Consider the following 18,262-nt stretch of genomic DNA (forward strand, 5'->3'; position numbering starts at 1 on the left):
ATGTTTTTAAGAAAAATGTTAACCAAATAACAAGAACTAAAGATGAAATGGAAACATAGAACCAGATCCAAGTCACAGAAAACAGCATGATATTCTTCTGGACCTCCATACTTGAATGTAACTCCAAGTAAAAATAGCAGTGTCCTGCCAGAGAGAAGGGTTACAATTCCATGAAACTTATTCAGAATCTGTGGCTGACCCAACAAAACAGTGCAGCATGCAGGAGGCCAGCCATGATCTCCTCAGTCACAAACAAGATATGTTTGGTGGTATGTATGGGACAAAATTTCATTTTAATGTATGCCGATTAGTGTACATTCAAAGTGACAGTAAAGTTGTTATTCTATTCTGTTCTTCTTCTATTCTATGTTACATGGGTTGCCATCCAATGAGGAATTCTGGGAGTTGAAGTCCACAAGTCATAAAAGGGCCAGGTTTGAAGACCCCCTGCCCTAATGAATCTTTTGAAGCAAAAATTAATATAAGACCCGGTCTTATGTTTGGGGAAACACGGTATTGATTGTATTGCCATTCCAACTGCATAAGTACTAGGTTACCTTTGAAGTGATATCTCTCCCCCCCCCTTTTTACTGGCTGTGCTTGCAACCTGTTGTTGAGAATTATTTCAGGGGTAGGCTTGCTGGCTGTTGTCAGTGTTAATTCATGACCTGTAGAGGAGTTGGACAGTACAGAAGGTGCAGGCAGAGATGTCAGTTGGCAGATGCCTTGTTAGAAAGGCTGACTGCGATCTGATAGAGCCAAACAAGTTGGCACCAGATACCTGAACAATCACTTTGGAATAACAAGCAGCAGCTATTCATCGGGAGCTCTTCTGCACGTACCAAACGGCTGTAAAAGGTTTATGCAGATCTGCCTCTCTAGTGACCTTACAACTTAGCCTCTTCAGTGGCAGACTTATTATTCACAAACAGAGGAAGAAGGACTGGTAGCAAAATGACGAAAGTTAGAGTAATGACATTTGATTTTCATCTCGGATTCTGATCTCCCTTTTGGGGCTGGCGGAGGCTTAGATTTCTATTCATTGACATGCAGAACAATCCTTTTTGAATATTTCTCCATCTATAATTTTCGGGAGTTTTGAAACTCTGCTGATATTTTGTATGACCAGTGTTTGCTTCCCTAAAGTGAACAATTCAGCTGAAATACTTGTTCTATTTTTTTTTTTGCTGCCTCGTTTGCGTATTTTTAAAAAGTTTTTTTTTTTAAAGAACTGTAGAATCAGAGAGCTGGGTTTGGGGGGGGTGTATAGTGGTTCAGGCACCGAGCTAGAAACTGGGAGATCATGAGTTCTAATCCTACTTTGGGCATGAAGCCAGCTGGATGATCTTGAAACATTCATTTTGTCTCAGCCCTAGGAAGGAGGCAAGGACAAATTACTGCTGAAAATCTTGGCAAGAAAGCAGCAGGGACGAATTCAGGCAGTTGGCAGGAGTCAACACTGACTCGAAGGCATAAATAACTAAAATAAAAAAATATATAAAAAGAATTAATTTAGGAAAGTTACTGCTTGTTCTGGATATATGGAATATGATATATATGTGGAATTTGATGCCCTCAAATGTTATGCTTCTTCATTTGATCTCCATTGTAAAAAAGGGAATTGTCAAAAAGTCACCATGCAAAACAGGCAGTCAGATTTTAAGCTAACATGTTACACAAGCTCAGAAAATTAAGGCAATGTGTGGTTTAGTTAACCATGGATAAGCCTGGGCAAAAATAGCCAACCTAAAAACTACAAACCCTGATCAGTGCAACAGTGAGCAGAATATAGATGCATGAAAACATCTGGATAATTTGCTGAATATCCTGCTCTAAAATCAGCCGTGAAAAACACAAATTGTTTAAGAAGATTTCAAGCATGCTTAATACTATCTGCCACTTAATTGCTAAATATTATTCATAATATCGTTATTAGGGACCTTTCATTATGAAATGAAAAGGTCAGTGGGAATTCTCTGATGAAGAATTTCTTCTAAGAACCATAGTTTGTGCAAGCTGGGCACATCACTCTTCCCAAACAAGCGAAGATGTCTAGACATGGTTAGCTTTTATGCCAGCCCATAATCTTTTAATTAGCAGGCTTAATTGTTTAAGAGCCATTTAAATGTTTTGTGTTTCCAAAGCTTTGAGATAGATAGATGGATGGGTGGATAGATAGATACCTCACCCTGTATTTGTGTATACGCATTGTTGTTGTTTTTTATTATTTTGGTTTTCTCAAATGAAAAGCTTTGTTCATTTTGATTCAGTTGGTGTTTTGTTTTTATTTTTTGAATATTGCTTTTCTGGCCGTTTCTTGGAGGCTGACTTTTTCTTGTTCGGTTTTCTTGTCTTTACCTAGGGACATTATTTGTCATAGCTTGTAATTAAGACAAAATCAGCCCATTTCTCAGAAACAAAGCACCCATACATGAACAGCCCATGTGTGTGTGATGTATGCTTGTGTGTGTGTTTGTGCATGCATGTTTGTTTCCTATAACTAAAACTGCATAGAAAGAATGTTTTTTTCAGTCATCTGATAAATCTCTCCCAACAGTCTCCTGTGCAGTAGATGTTGGCAGTTCCTTAAAGCTGCTGCATTACACCCCAGGACTGTTGCCATCCACATTTGCAGTGTGATCCTAGGAAAAGGACATCTTTAATTTAAGAAAGTTCTGATGTGTGGTCTATCCATAACCCTGATGCTCCAAAGCACCTTCAGATCTGAAGCTGGTTTTCCAGTTGATTTTGCTTTGTGAGAACATTATAACCTACCTGTAGATGCACCAAGGACTGTCCCTGAAGGACACTGTTCTCTGCAGATAACATTTTGAAGAAATGTATTGGGAATGAGCACCTAGCGATAAACTTACCATTACCAACCCTCCTTTTTGTCTCCCATGCATTCTTTTTGGGAATCCGATAATCTGTCTGATAAAATGATAGATACAGAAGCACTCCATTAGGGCTTATGTTGTAATAAATCTGTTAGTCATTACAGTTTGGCTAGCTATTGTTAAAAATGAATCATTTTTAGCCTCCTAAAATGATGGCTTTGATTGATCAACTTTTTTTAAAAAAAAATAATAATCTCTTTTCTATAGCTGCTTATAAAAATGTAAGCTGTTTAGCCTCATCTTACAAAGTATATCTTCCAAGCAGAACAATCCCTTTGCAAAGGGATTTTGACACGATAATCACCTAAACATCCAAGAATCCTTTAAAAAAAATAGAATTATGTTTTGTGGGCAAAATTTCTTAAAATTATTAGTCTAGCAAGCTGTACACAATAAGGAGACTGTGCTCTATCAAGGACTAAATCTTATTTAATTCAGTGGAATTTACTGAAAGAAGGCAAGTATAGGATTGCCTGATTGTCAATCAGTTGAGACTTCAGCTCTCTGTATATTTAACCTGAAAGTAAGTTTTTCAAATGTGGTGGCATCTATTTAGTAGATGTGTATTTTATTGTCTAGTGGATATATAATGTGAGAAGTGGTGTTAATTAGATTGGCTGCAATAATCTTTATATCAATGCTCAAAATGACTGAAACTTCAGTCAGGGGGAAAAACCAGTATATAATGTGATATGCAATTCATATATAAAAGCATGATGAAAAGATTTCTTCATTGGGCCTCTTATTATGTCCTGCCTCACTTTTTTTTTAACAAGAGGAATGAACTAAAGTGATTCCCAGACCAGTTTTAACCCTATCAGAAATGGGTGTTATTAATTTAATTTGGGAAAGAAAAACACCTTAAATAAACACGGCTTATCAAGTACTTAGGAGCCAAGGACTTGGCAGCAGAAGGAAACAACAACCAATAATTTAATAGCTGGCCATCAACACCCCAATCAATAAATATAAACACTATGCATAGAATAGCCCAAAGCACACGTTACAGTAGATAGAAGTTCCCTGAGGATGAGGAAATATATAGGAAGAATGGTTGCAGGAATTGGGTATGGCCAGTCTAGAGAAAAGAAGGACTAGGGGGGACATGATAGCAATATTCCAATATTTGAGGGGCTGCCACAATGAAGAGGGGGTCAATTTATTTTCCAAAGCACCAGAAGGCAAGACAAGAAAAAATGGATGGAAACTAATCTAGGAGAGAAGCAACCTGGAATTAAGGAGGACCTAACAGTGAGGACAATTAACCAGGTGGAACAGAAGTTGCCTTCAGAAGTTGTAGGTGCTTCACCACTGGAGGATGGGTTCCAGCACAAGTCCAAAAGCTCAGAAGACTAAAAACTCTGGTCCCGGTGACTGACTCAGCCTGGGTCTTGCAACATTATCCTGGGACATATGTATTTGCCTTCATTCATTCATTCATTAAAAAAAAAAAAAACCCTTTAAAATTGCTTCCATTCTAGATATTTTTTTCATTCATTGCACTTTCATAACAGCCCATGGTAGTTGTATATCACTTGGCCAGTAATAGGTATATTCCTATTTGGAAATTACGTTCAGTAGATTTAGCTATTTTCTCATATCGGAATGGGAATAGTTTGAAAATAGTTTCCATTCTGACAAGCTCATTTCCAAAATCTAGATGGACTCCATTGCATGGCCAATGAAATGTCTGGGAGATAGTGAGATTGTGAGACCTCCCCTTATGAAATTGGTCTTCACACTCTGCCAGTTTTTCTCCATCTGCTTTCATGGTAGCAGCAATTGTAATAAGGAAATTATATCCGAATTGCTTGTGTTTCTTTGCCCCTGGGATGCTAAGTCCTGCATGATGGAACCGTTGCGAACCAGAGAAATGTTGTGTTGCCATTGTCCTTGGAATATATGTCTTAAATATTTCTGAGCTAGAATGTAATTCTACCACCCACCCATCCAAAAATACTGATTTGTTTCTGGAAGAAATAGATAGCATTGATTTCAGTGCATACATGTTTTTTTTTTAAAAAAATGCAACAATAATGTAGATAAATATTATATACAAGCAAACTCATACTCTTGGTTTGTCTGAAGCATAATCTCCTGCTGCAAAAATAAATAAATAAATGGGGAGGGGGGAGAGAATTTTGGAAAGAGAACCATCAATCAAATGGTGGGGGAAAAAACATGACACAAGATGCCCCCCCCCTTGAGCAAAGACATACCCTGCAAAACTTCTGAAGGCAGTACTTCTTAACAAGATGAAATGTTCTAAAGCCCTGCTTCCTTCTCAAAGAGTATGGATTTATTATGAGTAAACATAATAAAGGTGCTTTTTTCCAAAAGACAACTGGACTTCCTTTGTTTTTCCTTGAAGATGTTTTGCTTCTCATCCAAGAAGTTTCTTCAGTTCTGAAGAAGCTTGTTGGATGAGAAGTGAAAAGGAAAAACAAAGGAAATCCAGTTGTCTTTTGGAAAAAGCACCTTTGGGACAACCATGATCTGGATGACTGAGAATCTCCATACATTCTCATTTTGCAAATTGGGAACCTGTTCTAGAGTGAGTAAGAGGAACAAACTGTGAATTGTTGTTTGTATTAACATTAGTTCATGCTTTCCTCCTGTCCTGCCCCTTGCCCTTTGCAGATGTACAGTATATTAAGAGAAGAGACATCGTCCTTAAGAGAGAACTGGGCGAAGGTGCTTTTGGGAAGGTGTTCCTGGCTGAGTGCTATAACCTCAGTCCCACCAAGGACAAGATGCTGGTAGCTGTGAAGGTAAAACATGAAGGCTCATGCTCATCTTCCAAAAATGGCCGCTCATATCAGATTCTGAAGTTCTTCCTATGGTTTCCTTTGAACCCAATGTAGGTGTCAAGGTTCCAACTAATGAAACCAAATAAATCAGAACTCCGAGGCTTGAAGTTTCCTCAAAGCATATATTTTTTGGATACATAATATTGGCATGGTCAAAAGTGAAACCAATGCTAAACTTCCCCTTAAAGATTCAATGTAGCTAAATCTAACAATCCCCTCCCCTTTGCTATGTGATAGATCACACTACCCAATCGAAGTAATTGGTGGGCTCCATTAACTTCTTTTCTCCACCTTCCAGCTTCTGTGGGAATGACCTTGGTTCCCATGGGACCGCTCTACTCTATGTTTAGTCTAGCAATGCTGTCATTTTCCTTCCCCCCTTCCCCCAACCTGTGGCAACTTAGAAGGACGAAGATGGCCTCAGCCGGTTCATTTCAGAAGCTGACACTAGCAACATCAGTCACCTCAGAATGCTTGTGGCTAGTTTTCTGACAAGGGTAGATCACTTGGTGGTGCTAGGGAAAGGAATTCTGTATTTATTCAATATGATGACTCTGTAAACCATTTAGAGAGGGGCTGCAAAGCACTGCAAAGCGGTATATAAGTCTAAGGGCTATTGCTATTGCTAGCAATTCCTCCTAAGCATGATTTCAACAGATAAAGCAAATATTTTCAACAAATGACTTGGGAGGTTTTGTCCTAAGCTTTTAAAAAAACAAAAAACGAATGGTTTTTGTCTAGCTCTAGTAGCAGAAAATATGTCTATTCGTTTGGATGGGGTGAAGATAAAGTAAAGGGCGAGAGAAAAGAGTTCTGTTGCTCTCAGGGCTTCGTGTTAACATCAGGAAGATAGTAGAAAGCTAAAAATAATCAAGAGCCTAGGATGAAGACAGATGTTTTTAGGTCTGAACGGAATACCGTCATCTATCTAAATATTTGTGGTCAGCTTCTGCACTGATAGAAAATATATAAAATAAAATTATGTGATGCCTTGAAGAGATGGGGGTAAAATGTAAGATATTAAATCTGTTGTTTTTTTTTTAAAAAAAATGTATTTTCTGTTTTGGAAGGGAAAAAAAAACCCCCAACTTTCAAGAGCAGTTTCTTAGCACTGCATAATAAATTTTGAGAAAGGATGACAGTTAGATGTAACTGAATTTTCTTTTGGATCCCTCCACAATAGATCAAGATTTTTAAGAGACATTAAATAAATTGACTGAATTGGAGAATTCCTCCACCCCTCAAGCTTAAAAACACTTTGTGAAGTTCCTTCCTAGCTGTATTCTTATAGCAAATATCTCAGGGGCTGCCACAAAGAAGAGGGGGTCCACCTATACTCCAAAGCACCCAAAGGTAGAATCAAAAGCAATGGATGGAAAGTAATCAAGGAGAGAAGCAATCTAGAACTAAGGAGAAATTTCCTGACAGTTAGGATAATTCATCAGTTGAACGACTTACCTCCAGAAGTTGTGGGCGCTCCATCATTGGAGGTTTTTAAGAAGAGATTGGACAATCATTTGTCTGGAATGGTATAGGGTTTCCTGCCTGAGCAGGGGGTTGGATTAGAAGACCTCCAAGGTCCCTTCCAACTTTGTTATTCGGTTACTACTGAGCAAATAGATACACATTGATATTAAGCAGTGACCTTCAGTCCATTGTCCATAAGGTCAATGGGGGGGGGGGCAGAGTAAATCTTGACAACCAAGAAACTTGAACCTGGTACTTTTGTTTGTAGCATGCAAAGTGTCTTTTTAATAGATAGATAGATAGATAGATAGATGGATGGATGGATGGATGGATGGATGGATGGATGGATGGATGGATGGATGGATGGATAGATAGATAGATAGATAGATAGATAGATAGATAGATAGATAGATAGATAGATAGATAGATAGATAGATAGATAGATAGATAGATAGATAGATAGATAGATAGAAGCTGGAGACCTGGCAGGTGGCTTGTGAGGATCCCACAGATTCATTGGTATAAACACACCTCTCCTTGCCTGCCCATGAGCCAAGCCACAGGAATCTAAATATATCCAATTTGTGTTGGACTCTGTTGGATTCCTTTAGCTTATCAGAAGAATTGTGAGCAAGCAGGTATTCTTTTAAGCTCCCGGAATCTGACATTGATGATTTAAAAGGTTAGAATCAGTGGGAGACATAACCATTTGAAATTGCAGATGAAAACTCATCCGAGTGATTCCCCCCCCCACATTTAAATAAGAGTATGCAAGGCATAGAAATACAGAAAACCAAGGGCAATGTTTCTTGCCTCTCATCCCCTCTTAAACTGTACAGATAATATTTTGTAATAAAACAACAACGTGCATTTGGTTTAATATTCCGTAGCTCCCACTCTGGTTCAATGACTGACATCTGTTATGCATATTCTATGGAGGATAAAAATGCTAAATAAATATAATTATGTACTCCCAGTTTATTGGATAGGGGTGATAAAATTCGAAAAGCCTTGCCTATGGATAACAAAATAGGTCTGGAGTCTCAATTTTGACTTTAGCATTCATAACTAATTTTGAGAACAAATTGTTTCATCTTTAGTTCAAAACCCTTATGAGGAAATATACAGACTTCAGGCACACCAGACCCAGTAACAATTCCATACATGCACTAGACAAAAATTACCTAATCATAGCAAACCAGAATTTGGTTGAGAAGCCACTTTCAGTACAAATGGGAGATTGATTCTCCCAGGAAATTATTATGAAGTGCAAAGAATGGAAACAAGGTTTTTGGAAATTATGAAGAGTGAAATGCCTTGCTTTTATTACTGCGTTTTTTTTTCAAGTATCCACAATTCCCACCCACCCATAAGAAAAACTTTACCGTGAGCACATCCTTCTTCAGAATAAAGGCAGCAAAATCATTTTCTTCAAAATAAAAGGCTTCACTGGTTCAGAAGAATCATAATAATGAGATATGGAGTCTTTGCCTTTAAGGTCATAAGACTTGGATTCTTACTGGGCTAGAAATAAGTAGAAGCTATTACCTTTGAGATTATTTACTACTTTCTCTCTGTGTCTCTCTCCCTCCCTCCCCCCTATTGCAAGACAGACAAACAAACAAACAAAGAGAGTCGAGAGAAATTTCAAGCGTGATGTGTGGTCAGCTGGTATCCAGAGAAATTATTTCATAATTGCTGGCATTGTTTGTGTTTCTATAATGTATGGACCCCAGAAACCCCCATTTTTTTCTCAAGGTTTCATTTAGGCACTAGTTTTATTAGACATATCATCTAATAGATGCCATTAGCAATCTGGGTCTACTCTAGATATGACAAATAGAAGAGAACATGTGTAGCTCATGGTTGAACTGTGGAGGTCTTGATGCTTTCTCAGCTTGGTTGTTTTCTTGCAGATATTTCATCAGTGCACTGATGATGTCACCTAGTTGGGTAATAAAACAACTGCAAGAAAGCAACCAAGCTCAGAGGTCACCAATAACCCCACAGATATGAAAAGGCTAACCAGAGACGTCCACTGAATTTTCCTAATACATTTCCTAGAAAATAACATAAAAGATGGCTCAAAGATAGATCTTAGAGAGTTCCTCCTTAACACTTGCTCCAGGTTATTACTTTCTTTTTTAAAGGAAAAAGAAATAACTGATCCCAATCTTGGGAGAAACAAGAATCAATCCAGTTGAAAAAAATGTCATTCTCTGATCACATTACCTTGTGTTCCTTCACAACTTCTTGAGTACATTGCCTGAGAATAGAATAGAATAGAAATAGAATAGAATAGAATAGACAAATTATAGAATAGAATAGAATAGAATAGAATAATAGAATAGAATAGAATAGAATAGAATAGAATAGAATAGAATAGAATAGAATAGAATAGAATAGAATAGAATAGAATAGAATAGACAGATTATAGAATAGAATAGAATAGAATAGAATAGAATAGAATAGAATAGAATAGAATAGAATAGAATAGAATAGAATAGAATGGGACTTTGGAGGTCTTCTAGTCCAACCCCCTGCTCAAGCAGGAGAACCTATACCATCTCAGGCAAGTGATTGTCTAGCCTCTTCTTAAAAACCTCCAGTGATGGAGCTCCCACAATTTCTGAAGGCAAGCTGTTCCACTGGTTAATTGTCCTCACTGTCAGGAAGTTTCTCCTTAATTCCAGGATGCTTTTCTCTGAGAATACATTCGTCCCAAATGTCATGGAAAATGCATGTACCCAGTGCAAAGAAATTGTGCATCATGTTCAAAAGGCAAAGCAATATTCCACTGGGTAAGCAGGGATGGAGAAACTGTATCCTGCATATTGCATATTGCACATGACTCTACATCTTCTTTTTGGTCTTTCCATTTTGCTGCCAAGATTAAGCAGCAAAATGATGCAATTTTGGCAGCACGATTGCAAGTTCTTTGGGGGGGGTGGGGAAAGGATTAAGGTTGGGGATGGAAATGACTTGCCTCCTAGAGGCTGTGTTTTCCAGAATGACTCTTAATGCAAGATGAATTCATATCCCATTATTTCTCAAAGACAAAAGCCCACAATAGCCTAAAGACTATTGAAATCTGTGGGATCTTTCAATTCTTATTTTCCTAAGCAAATTTCCCCTCACTGCTTTGATCTCTTAGCATTGGCAGGGGAGAAACTTGATGCTAAGACATTTTATATCCCAATATTATCTTGGGATCAGGACCTCTGGGAAATGTAATTTCCTAAGACTCCTAATTGAACTCCTCAAAGGTATTCTGTCATTGGTGCCTCTGCTGAGCAAATAGCTGTCTATATTAATTCATCCCAACATGCTTCTAAGTAATAAAGAACTTCAGATGTAAAATCATTGTCCTTGACACTTACTGGTAGCAAAGCAAAACAGAAGAACAACTTGCCTAAAACAAAGCAGTGAAGGATCTGGTGACTCATTAAAGACACACGCATTCTTCATCCAATGAGCTTTTATCATGCATCAGGTGCTGGATTTATAATTCCAAGGTATTTTGTTGCTTTCGCCTTAGCTAACTAATCTATATGCTCTTCTAGAAAATAGCCATCCTCCGTGACAGCCAGAATCACGTAGTGGCTGGGCACAAGATTTTCATGCAAAAGTTGCCAGCTCATTTCTTTCAAGTTATCAGTGGAAGCATAGCACAGTGACATAACTCATATCTTGAATGGAATGGAAAAGTTCAACCGTAGACATTTCCAAATAGGATTGAATATCCATTGGAAGCATCTGCCAGTCGATCTCAGCCAATGATGTGACTGAGTATAAGCCAGCTTCTCATATTCCAAAGTATTCATCTGTATTTGCTCAATGGACAAGGGTTAGTTCATATGACCCAAGATCTGGTTAACAAAGCAGAATAGGAAGGAACATTCTTGTGTTCACATAACGTCCTATGCCCAAGCAAATAAAATATACACAATGATTTGTTTCATATAACATGCTAAAACATTGGCTGGGTTCCTACAATATGCTGAATCATTGGAAGAATCTTCTCCAAACTCAACAACTAACAGCTTCATGAACACATCCATGCAGATTTCTTGGTAACAATGTTGAAGTAGTTTGCCATTATGTGGGGGGATTAAAAAACAACAACACCTTTACCTTATGTCCTTGGCATTTCCTGATATTTTCCCTCCAATTACTAAATAGAGCTAACCCTGTTTAGTTTCCCTTCTAACCAATATTCAGAACTCATATTTTAATCTAATGTAGCACATTGTGTAAACCAATTCTAATTCTTATCTAGAATGATATGGGGAGAATTATAGACAATAAGTTGTAAACAAGTTATTTTTCATGACTTTCACCATCTTGCCTATCCATCCATCCATCCATCTTTTTTCTTTTCTTTTTGGTTTTTTAGGCTCTCAAGGACCCAACTTTGGCTGCCCGAAAGGACTTCCAGAGGGAGGCAGAGCTTCTCACCAACCTGCAGCATGACCATATTGTAAAGTTTTATGGTGTCTGTGGCGAAGGAGATCCACTTATCATGGTCTTCGAATACATGAAGCACGGGGACTTGAATAAGTTTCTGAGGTAAAGGCTAAATATTACTACTGAGTTATAGAAAGGGAAGAATAAAAATTGATATGAGGGATAGGGCATGACTGCAAATATTTTGACTTCATCGAAGTGGGTATGGCTAGTCTAGAGAAAAGAAGGACATGATAGCAGTATTCCAGTATTTGAGGGGCATCAACCACGAAGAAGAGGGGGTCAACTTATTTTCCAGAGCACCAGAAGGCAAGACAAGAAACAATGGATGGAAACTAATCAAGGAGAGAAGCAACCTGGATTTAAGGAGAAACTTCCTAACAACAACAATTAACCAGTGGAACAGCTTGCCTTTAGAAGTTCTGGGTGCTCTATCACTGGAGGTTTTTAAGAAGAGACTGGATATCCACTTGTCCCAAATTGGATAGGTTCTCTTGCTTGAGCAGGGAGTTGAACTAGAAGACCTCCAAGATTCCTTCCTGCTCTATTCTGATTGATTGATCTTCCCACTGTCCAACCAAGCTTTAGAAAGAGTGAAACTCCTTTTCTTCTCCTTGAACCCTCTGTGGTACTATGGCTACTATGCAAATATGGGACTAATTTAACACAAATAGCGGTGTCCTTCACCATTACAGACACTACAAGAAAGTCTGTGGCACTGTCACACTAAGCCATGGGCAGTTCTACGTGACTAGCTAGAAATTAGGATTTAAGTCAGAGAAACTGACCAGAAGGCTCCAACTAGGGACCAAAACCAAGGAGAACTCAGCTGTAATTCAGGGAACATTTCAGACAAAGAAACTCATATCACTCTCACTGCCAAGAAATCATACGACAAACTGGATAATTCATTATCGAGAAATTTCTCCAAGCTGTATTTTTGGCGGCATCAATTTATGGCAGCTCTTTGGGCATTGCCACCACATGTGGTAGTAATTCCCAACGGTCTCTCCACACTTCCAGCATATCGAGGATTTCCCCTTGTTCATTCGTGCTAATCTTGTGGGAGGGAGGTGCCACCTATAAAACATCTTATAGAGGTTTTCCTTATAGGAGGTTGCTAGAGTAATTTTTAGATTTTTTTCCCCATAAACTTTGCCAATTATCCAAATCAATATTGTGCCCAAAATATTTACACCAAATAATCATCGTTTCTTTCACCTGTTCCTCAATCATATCTTGCTCTAATAATAAATATCGATAAATATCGATATAACTCAGCTGTAATTCAGGGAACATTTCAGACAAAGAAACTCCTATCACTCTCACTGCTAAGAAATCATATGACAAACTGGATAATTCATTATCGAGAAATTTCTCCAAGCTATATTTTTGGCAGTATCAATTTATGGCAGCTCTTCACTAAATCTGAGATTTTCAGTCCTAGCACTGATCTTTCCTTTTGGCTTTGTCCTCCAGCCACTTCAAGACATATGGATCCGCATAAGGATTTTAGCATGGACTGGGGCTTGATGTTTTCTTATACTCTGGTCTTTAGTTGGTAATTAATTTGCCAAGAAAGTCCAGCTTCTCCCCTGGACTGGATGGTTTACCTTTTCCAGTTCTACAAAAATTCTGCCAAAAAAAAAAAATCCTAGCCACTCTTATCTTACCAGCATTTCCATCAGCATAGAACAGCCAATAGCCGAACACAAAAATGGATGGAGATGCTGTTCTTCTGTCATGTTGAAATCAAGGGCTAATGTTCCAGAATTCATGCAACGGTACTCCCATTTTTCAGTAATGATTATTTGTTATTCCCTAGTATTGAGTTAATTGGACTTTTGTGATACGTGTTGCGTGTGTGTTTCCTCTCCTGCTACATTGATTAAGCGGGATTGTAAAGTAATTGTGTCAATAATTTAGATAGCAGCTACACTTCTAGGTTTGAGGTTTTGCCAAGCCAATTATTCTGTTGTCAAAGCTGACACATGACTGGGGTGGGGGTGGGGGTGGGGAAGCAAATCTCTTTCCTCTAGATTTCATTTATTTTAGCTGGCATCCAGAGGACAAGAAATATTGGGATGCTTCCAAAGACGGTCTTGCCCTCTTTGAAGAGATAGGGGAACTCTGCAAAATCTGAAACCTGCAGACTACAGTTGCAGGATGAGTGGAAGAGTTGTCAGTCTTGACATATCTTTTCGGTTTCCATTTCCCCTGTAGTCCTGTTGTCTAAATGTGGGCAACTCAGAGAGATTAAATGCATTTTCCAAGTCAATCTGACAAGCTAGCAAAAAGCCAACAGCTTTGTTCCAGTAGATTTAACAAAGGAATATTGACATATTTCCCCATGCAAGCAAGGTCAGCAGGGCCAATTGTTCCAGGAGCAAGATTTCTCTCCTCCCCCCCCTTTTCCCTTCTTGTGAGAATTGAAGAAACTGAATGAGATCACAGTGGGGGAAAACATTTAAGGCTCCTCCAATCCCTTCCACCATTACATACAAAATCCCAGCTTGGGACATCAATACTCACTACTTGTCTGAAGGGGTCTTCAAACTTGGCCCTTTTATGACCCCTGACTGAGGAATTCTGGGAGTTGAAGTCCACAAGTCATAAAAGGGCCAAGTTTGAAGACCCCCTGCTTATACAATTCCCGGGAAGGTAGGTTAGCCATTTCTGTGGTTGCCTTCCAGAAGTTGTCTAACATAAAGCTCCTGCAGTGGAGAAACTGAAGCTAAGATGACACACCCCCAACTGTGTTTGCATTTGCCTTTTTCACTCTTGTTCCCTGCTGTTTTTACCTTGGGCATTTTAATTTATTACTCTGGTACAATTTTATTATTGTTAGCTGTTGGGAACCTTAGACGTATGCAGTGGCATACAAACCTAATCATATATCCTTCATATCGTATCTCATCAACCCCGGGAAGGTTGAAAATCAAGACTCGTATTTTCAAGCCAGAAGGAGCTTAGGTCTCAGAAGAGAAAGAGCTAGCAGACTGAAATTTTCAATTTGCTGGCTAGGCTGCTGCTGCTGCTGCAGTTGACAAAGGTAAAAATGCCAGCAGCTGTTTTAAAGAAAAAGGAAATGAGCCACAAAAGGGACATTGCTGCATGCTAGCAGAAAATCACAGCACACTGTTCTTATTAATGATCTCTGGGGCACTACTTCTAGCTGGCGGAATGCTGCTATGGATGATAAGCCAGGCAATTGATCAAATAGCAAAAGTGTAATTCCAGAGTTGGATGAGAAGACCTCCTTCACGTGTTCAGGGTCCAATTCACGAAGCATACTGCTTTTCCGTGTGGTTAGCTCATGGCCCTGATACACAATTATAAGGCCTTTTGGTGACACCTGCCTGCACTTTGAAGGGATAATGAAAATAGGACAGTATTCATCAATACTGTTGTGAATCGAATCGGTTTCTTAATACAATTTTGGCAGCAGAAGCAAAGTAGGCTACCAAGAGGTGACTTTATTTTTGTCAGTCAGGTTATCCATCATTCTAAAATGTTTTTTTTTTTTTGTGGGGGGGGATACCTTCTCTTTCTACCTGATCTTGCAAATTGGATAGTTTGGAATTCATATGTTATTTCTCAGGGTTTCCCCCCCCCCCCGAGAGATCTTTGCATTTATACTGCATGCATGTTTTCCCCAAGTACTGTGTTTGCTTAAAATATGAGACTACATTGCAAGCTTCAGATTATACTCCAATTAAATATTAGCCAATATTTCTCAAGAGGCGTTTGAGATACTGTTTGTATATCCTTCTCCTCCTCCTTTCACCACCCCCACCACTTCCCAAACAAGTCACTTTTAGATGTAAGATTTTTTATCTTGACACATCACAAGACTACAGATTGGCAGCCCTGAGACCAGAAATGTTTCACCTGTCCTAAGCTAGGCTACCGAGAGAGGTCACCAGGAATTCTCTACTGCAGATTTGGAGGGGGGGGGGAGATTGCTTTAAAGTCTCATGAACAGAAAGTTCATGATTAAAAAGAAAATCAAACAAACTATTTATTGTTGGCCAGATTTCACTGAATTTTAACTAAAGTTTTTAGGGTACAAATAGCCTAGCTGTCTTTTCCCAGAGAAAGGAGGCAATGATACATCTTAATTGGGAACTGGTGCTTCCAACAAATCTGGAGCAGAGATTGAAGATTGCTGCTTTTTTTAAAAAAAAAAATCTTGTTCCCACAATGGAGGGATAGATTGAATGTCATAGTTCCGACAGATGAAACTCTTCAAAGAACTTTGAGGCATTGTTTACCTTAAAGAATCTTTATTTGAGTAGCATAGCATCGGCACTAACACAGTCAAAGCCAAAAACTGGATTCCCCTCCCCTGAGCACATAGTATCAAAGCACAATTCCCTCCTCCAATTAACAGTCATAAATCACATTCTCCAATTAGTTTGAAATGCAGGCTCTCCCTCCAGTTTTCCAGCCCGCCAATTCTTATCATCTCTTATCTAAACTCTCATGCACATTTCTCTCCCCCCCCCCAGCATCATCTAACTCTAAAAATAAAACATAAGAAGAAAATGGTTGCATCTCTAACTGTTGTCAAATCAAAAACATCTGATGTTAGCAGCGTTGACATTGAAAAGATGATGGAACTGATGGAGATGGTGAAACTGACTGCATGAATTAGGGGCAAGAAAGTAAATAGAGATGCTGTTGGTTGTTCTGTAATCTGATCCATTGGACCTGACCCCTGTCTTACTTCCCCCAGGGCACATGGGCCGGATGCACTGATCCTCGTGGATGGACAGCCTCGGCAAGTCAAAGGGGAATTGGGACTTTCTCAAATGCTGCACATTGCTAGCCAGATTGCCTCGGGGATGGTCTACCTTGCCTCCCAGCACTTTGTACACAGAGACCTGGCCACGAGGAACTGCTTGGTGGGAGTTAATCTACTGGTGAAGATTGGAGACTTTGGAATGTCCAGAGATGTCTACAGCACTGATTATTACAGGGTAAGGCAAATTCGAAAGTATCGGTTGGAGCGAGTGGCACAAACAGAGATTGGAGAAAAGAAACTGAGTTAACAGCTTTGTTCCATCCCGACTCACTCAGTCAGGATGGAGCAACTTTTATGAGGGATGGTTCTGTCACAGCAATCAACCAATGGAATGCACAAATTCTGGTGTTGTATACCTTGGGATTTTATCTACTGGGTTTAAACAGCAGAAGAAGGGTGATACCTTTTACATCAGGTCACATAAATAGGAGAGATGTCCACTATTAAAAAAACCAAGTTCTGGCCTAGATAGTCAAGTCTAGGGGAAAAAGAGACAAATAAATGTTCAAATTCTTCTGAAATAATTAAATGTTAGGTACTGACTGGCTAATGGTTACTGGACCATTCTGAGAACAGAGTTCCACAAAACCCTACAGTTCCTACTATAGTTTATATTCTTCAGATGTAAAGAAGCTGAAGGTCAAATATGGGTTCCCCCCCCTAGTATTGCATCAAAAACTGGGATTCCTGCATATTTACGTCTTGCTCTTAACAGCAGAATAAAAGCCTCCTTAAAAGCCGAGAGAATTATATCAGGCAGAAAAGATCAGGAAAATCAACTCTTTGGCATGCTGTTGTTCTCCTTTTGTTCACGAACATTTTAATTGTGCAGCACTGGAACACGGCAGGGCTGACTAAAAATGCACGTTCATTCATGAGCAGCAAATTGGAAAGGACATTTTGGCAAATTTTGAGATGAGATGGCATGCATCGGGTGACTGCTTAGCCTCCCAGCGCCTAGATGCTGTGTGATTCTGGGACAGTTGGGGGCAGAACAGGGTGTCGCTGTGTTCAAATTATTCCAAGGAAAGGAAAAAAAATCACCATTCTTAATGAGGTGATGACATACTTCTGCCAATTATTAGCAGATGCGTCTGAATAAAGCTGGCGGAGGCCACCAAGGGACAGAATTCCACAAATGTGATTCAGTACAAATAAGCTTGATTCTATCTACAGCAATACTACAGCAGGGTCAATCAAGCTGGACTTCAAACTATAGAATCTACTATATCTAAGAAACCATAGCTAAGAAACAAAAGACCTTAGTTTCATGTGTTTCCTAGTAGGCATGGACCCAAGCTGCAAATTAGTTAAGCAGCACTTAAAATTTGAAGGACAATTGAACTTCTAGTTGCTGTTTTTTTCCCCTCTTCTTCCTCCCCTCCTCCTCTTCTGTTGGGACTATTCAACATCAATTGAAACCCATCAATGCCCTCTCTTGAATATCAGGAGCCATTTTTTTTTCATCCAGAATCCATTCCACATTTCTATTTCCTTGTTGTTTCCCCCATATCTGTGAACTAAAAATTCAACCATGTAAAGTATTGCCATTTCATTCTGCTCTGTGCTTAAATTGCTCTACAGTTGTGAAAGATTTCCACAATGATGTAAACCCTTATTTTTGCATGATGCTCAGAGAACATCTAGGTTTCGGGGAATCTGATGGCTCATAAACTAGCACTGAGGATGGATCAGGCCAATTCTTTTCCGCACAAGAGTTGGGGGAAGACTTATTAATGACAACATCACTTTGGCAAACAAAGCATTGGACTTACTGCAGTCAGTTCAGTATTTATGAGCATTCCTAATTTTAA

The 18,262-nt window shown here is 39.0% G+C and overlaps 1 protein-coding gene across 1 annotated transcript; it reads left to right on the plus strand.

Moving 5' to 3' along the window:
- Nucleotides 1-217: 217 nt before the first annotated feature.
- LOC107296648 (NT-3 growth factor receptor-like) lies at nt 218-16,695 on the plus strand. The gene is made up of 4 exons (XM_015825994.1): nt 218-269; nt 5,538-5,668; nt 11,571-11,743; nt 16,380-16,695. The coding sequence occupies exons 1-4, from the start codon at nt 218-220 to the stop codon at nt 16,693-16,695; spliced, it is 672 nt and encodes a 223-aa protein (XP_015681480.1).
- Nucleotides 16,696-18,262: the final 1,567 nt, after the last annotated feature.

Source organism: Protobothrops mucrosquamatus, unplaced genomic scaffold, assembly GCF_001527695.2.
Source record: "Protobothrops mucrosquamatus isolate PMUCROS unplaced genomic scaffold, P.Mucros_1.0 scaffold2917, whole genome shotgun sequence".
In the NCBI taxonomy this organism is placed as follows: Eukaryota; Metazoa; Chordata; class Lepidosauria; order Squamata; family Viperidae; genus Protobothrops; species Protobothrops mucrosquamatus.

What these genes read in the sequence shown, in the direction of transcription:
- LOC107296648 (XM_015825994.1), top strand. Translation starts at nt 218, where the DNA reads ATGCAGGAGGCCAGCCATGATCTCCTCAGTCACAAACAAGATATGTTT. An exon ending in CAAACAAGATATGTTTGGTG is followed by an intron (nt 270 to 5,537) that starts GTATGTATGGGA and finishes TGCCCTTTGCAG; the next exon opens with ATGTACAGTATATTAAGAGA. An exon ending in AGATGCTGGTAGCTGTGAAG is followed by an intron (nt 5,669 to 11,570) that starts GTAAAACATGAA and finishes TTGGTTTTTTAG; the next exon opens with GCTCTCAAGGACCCAACTTT.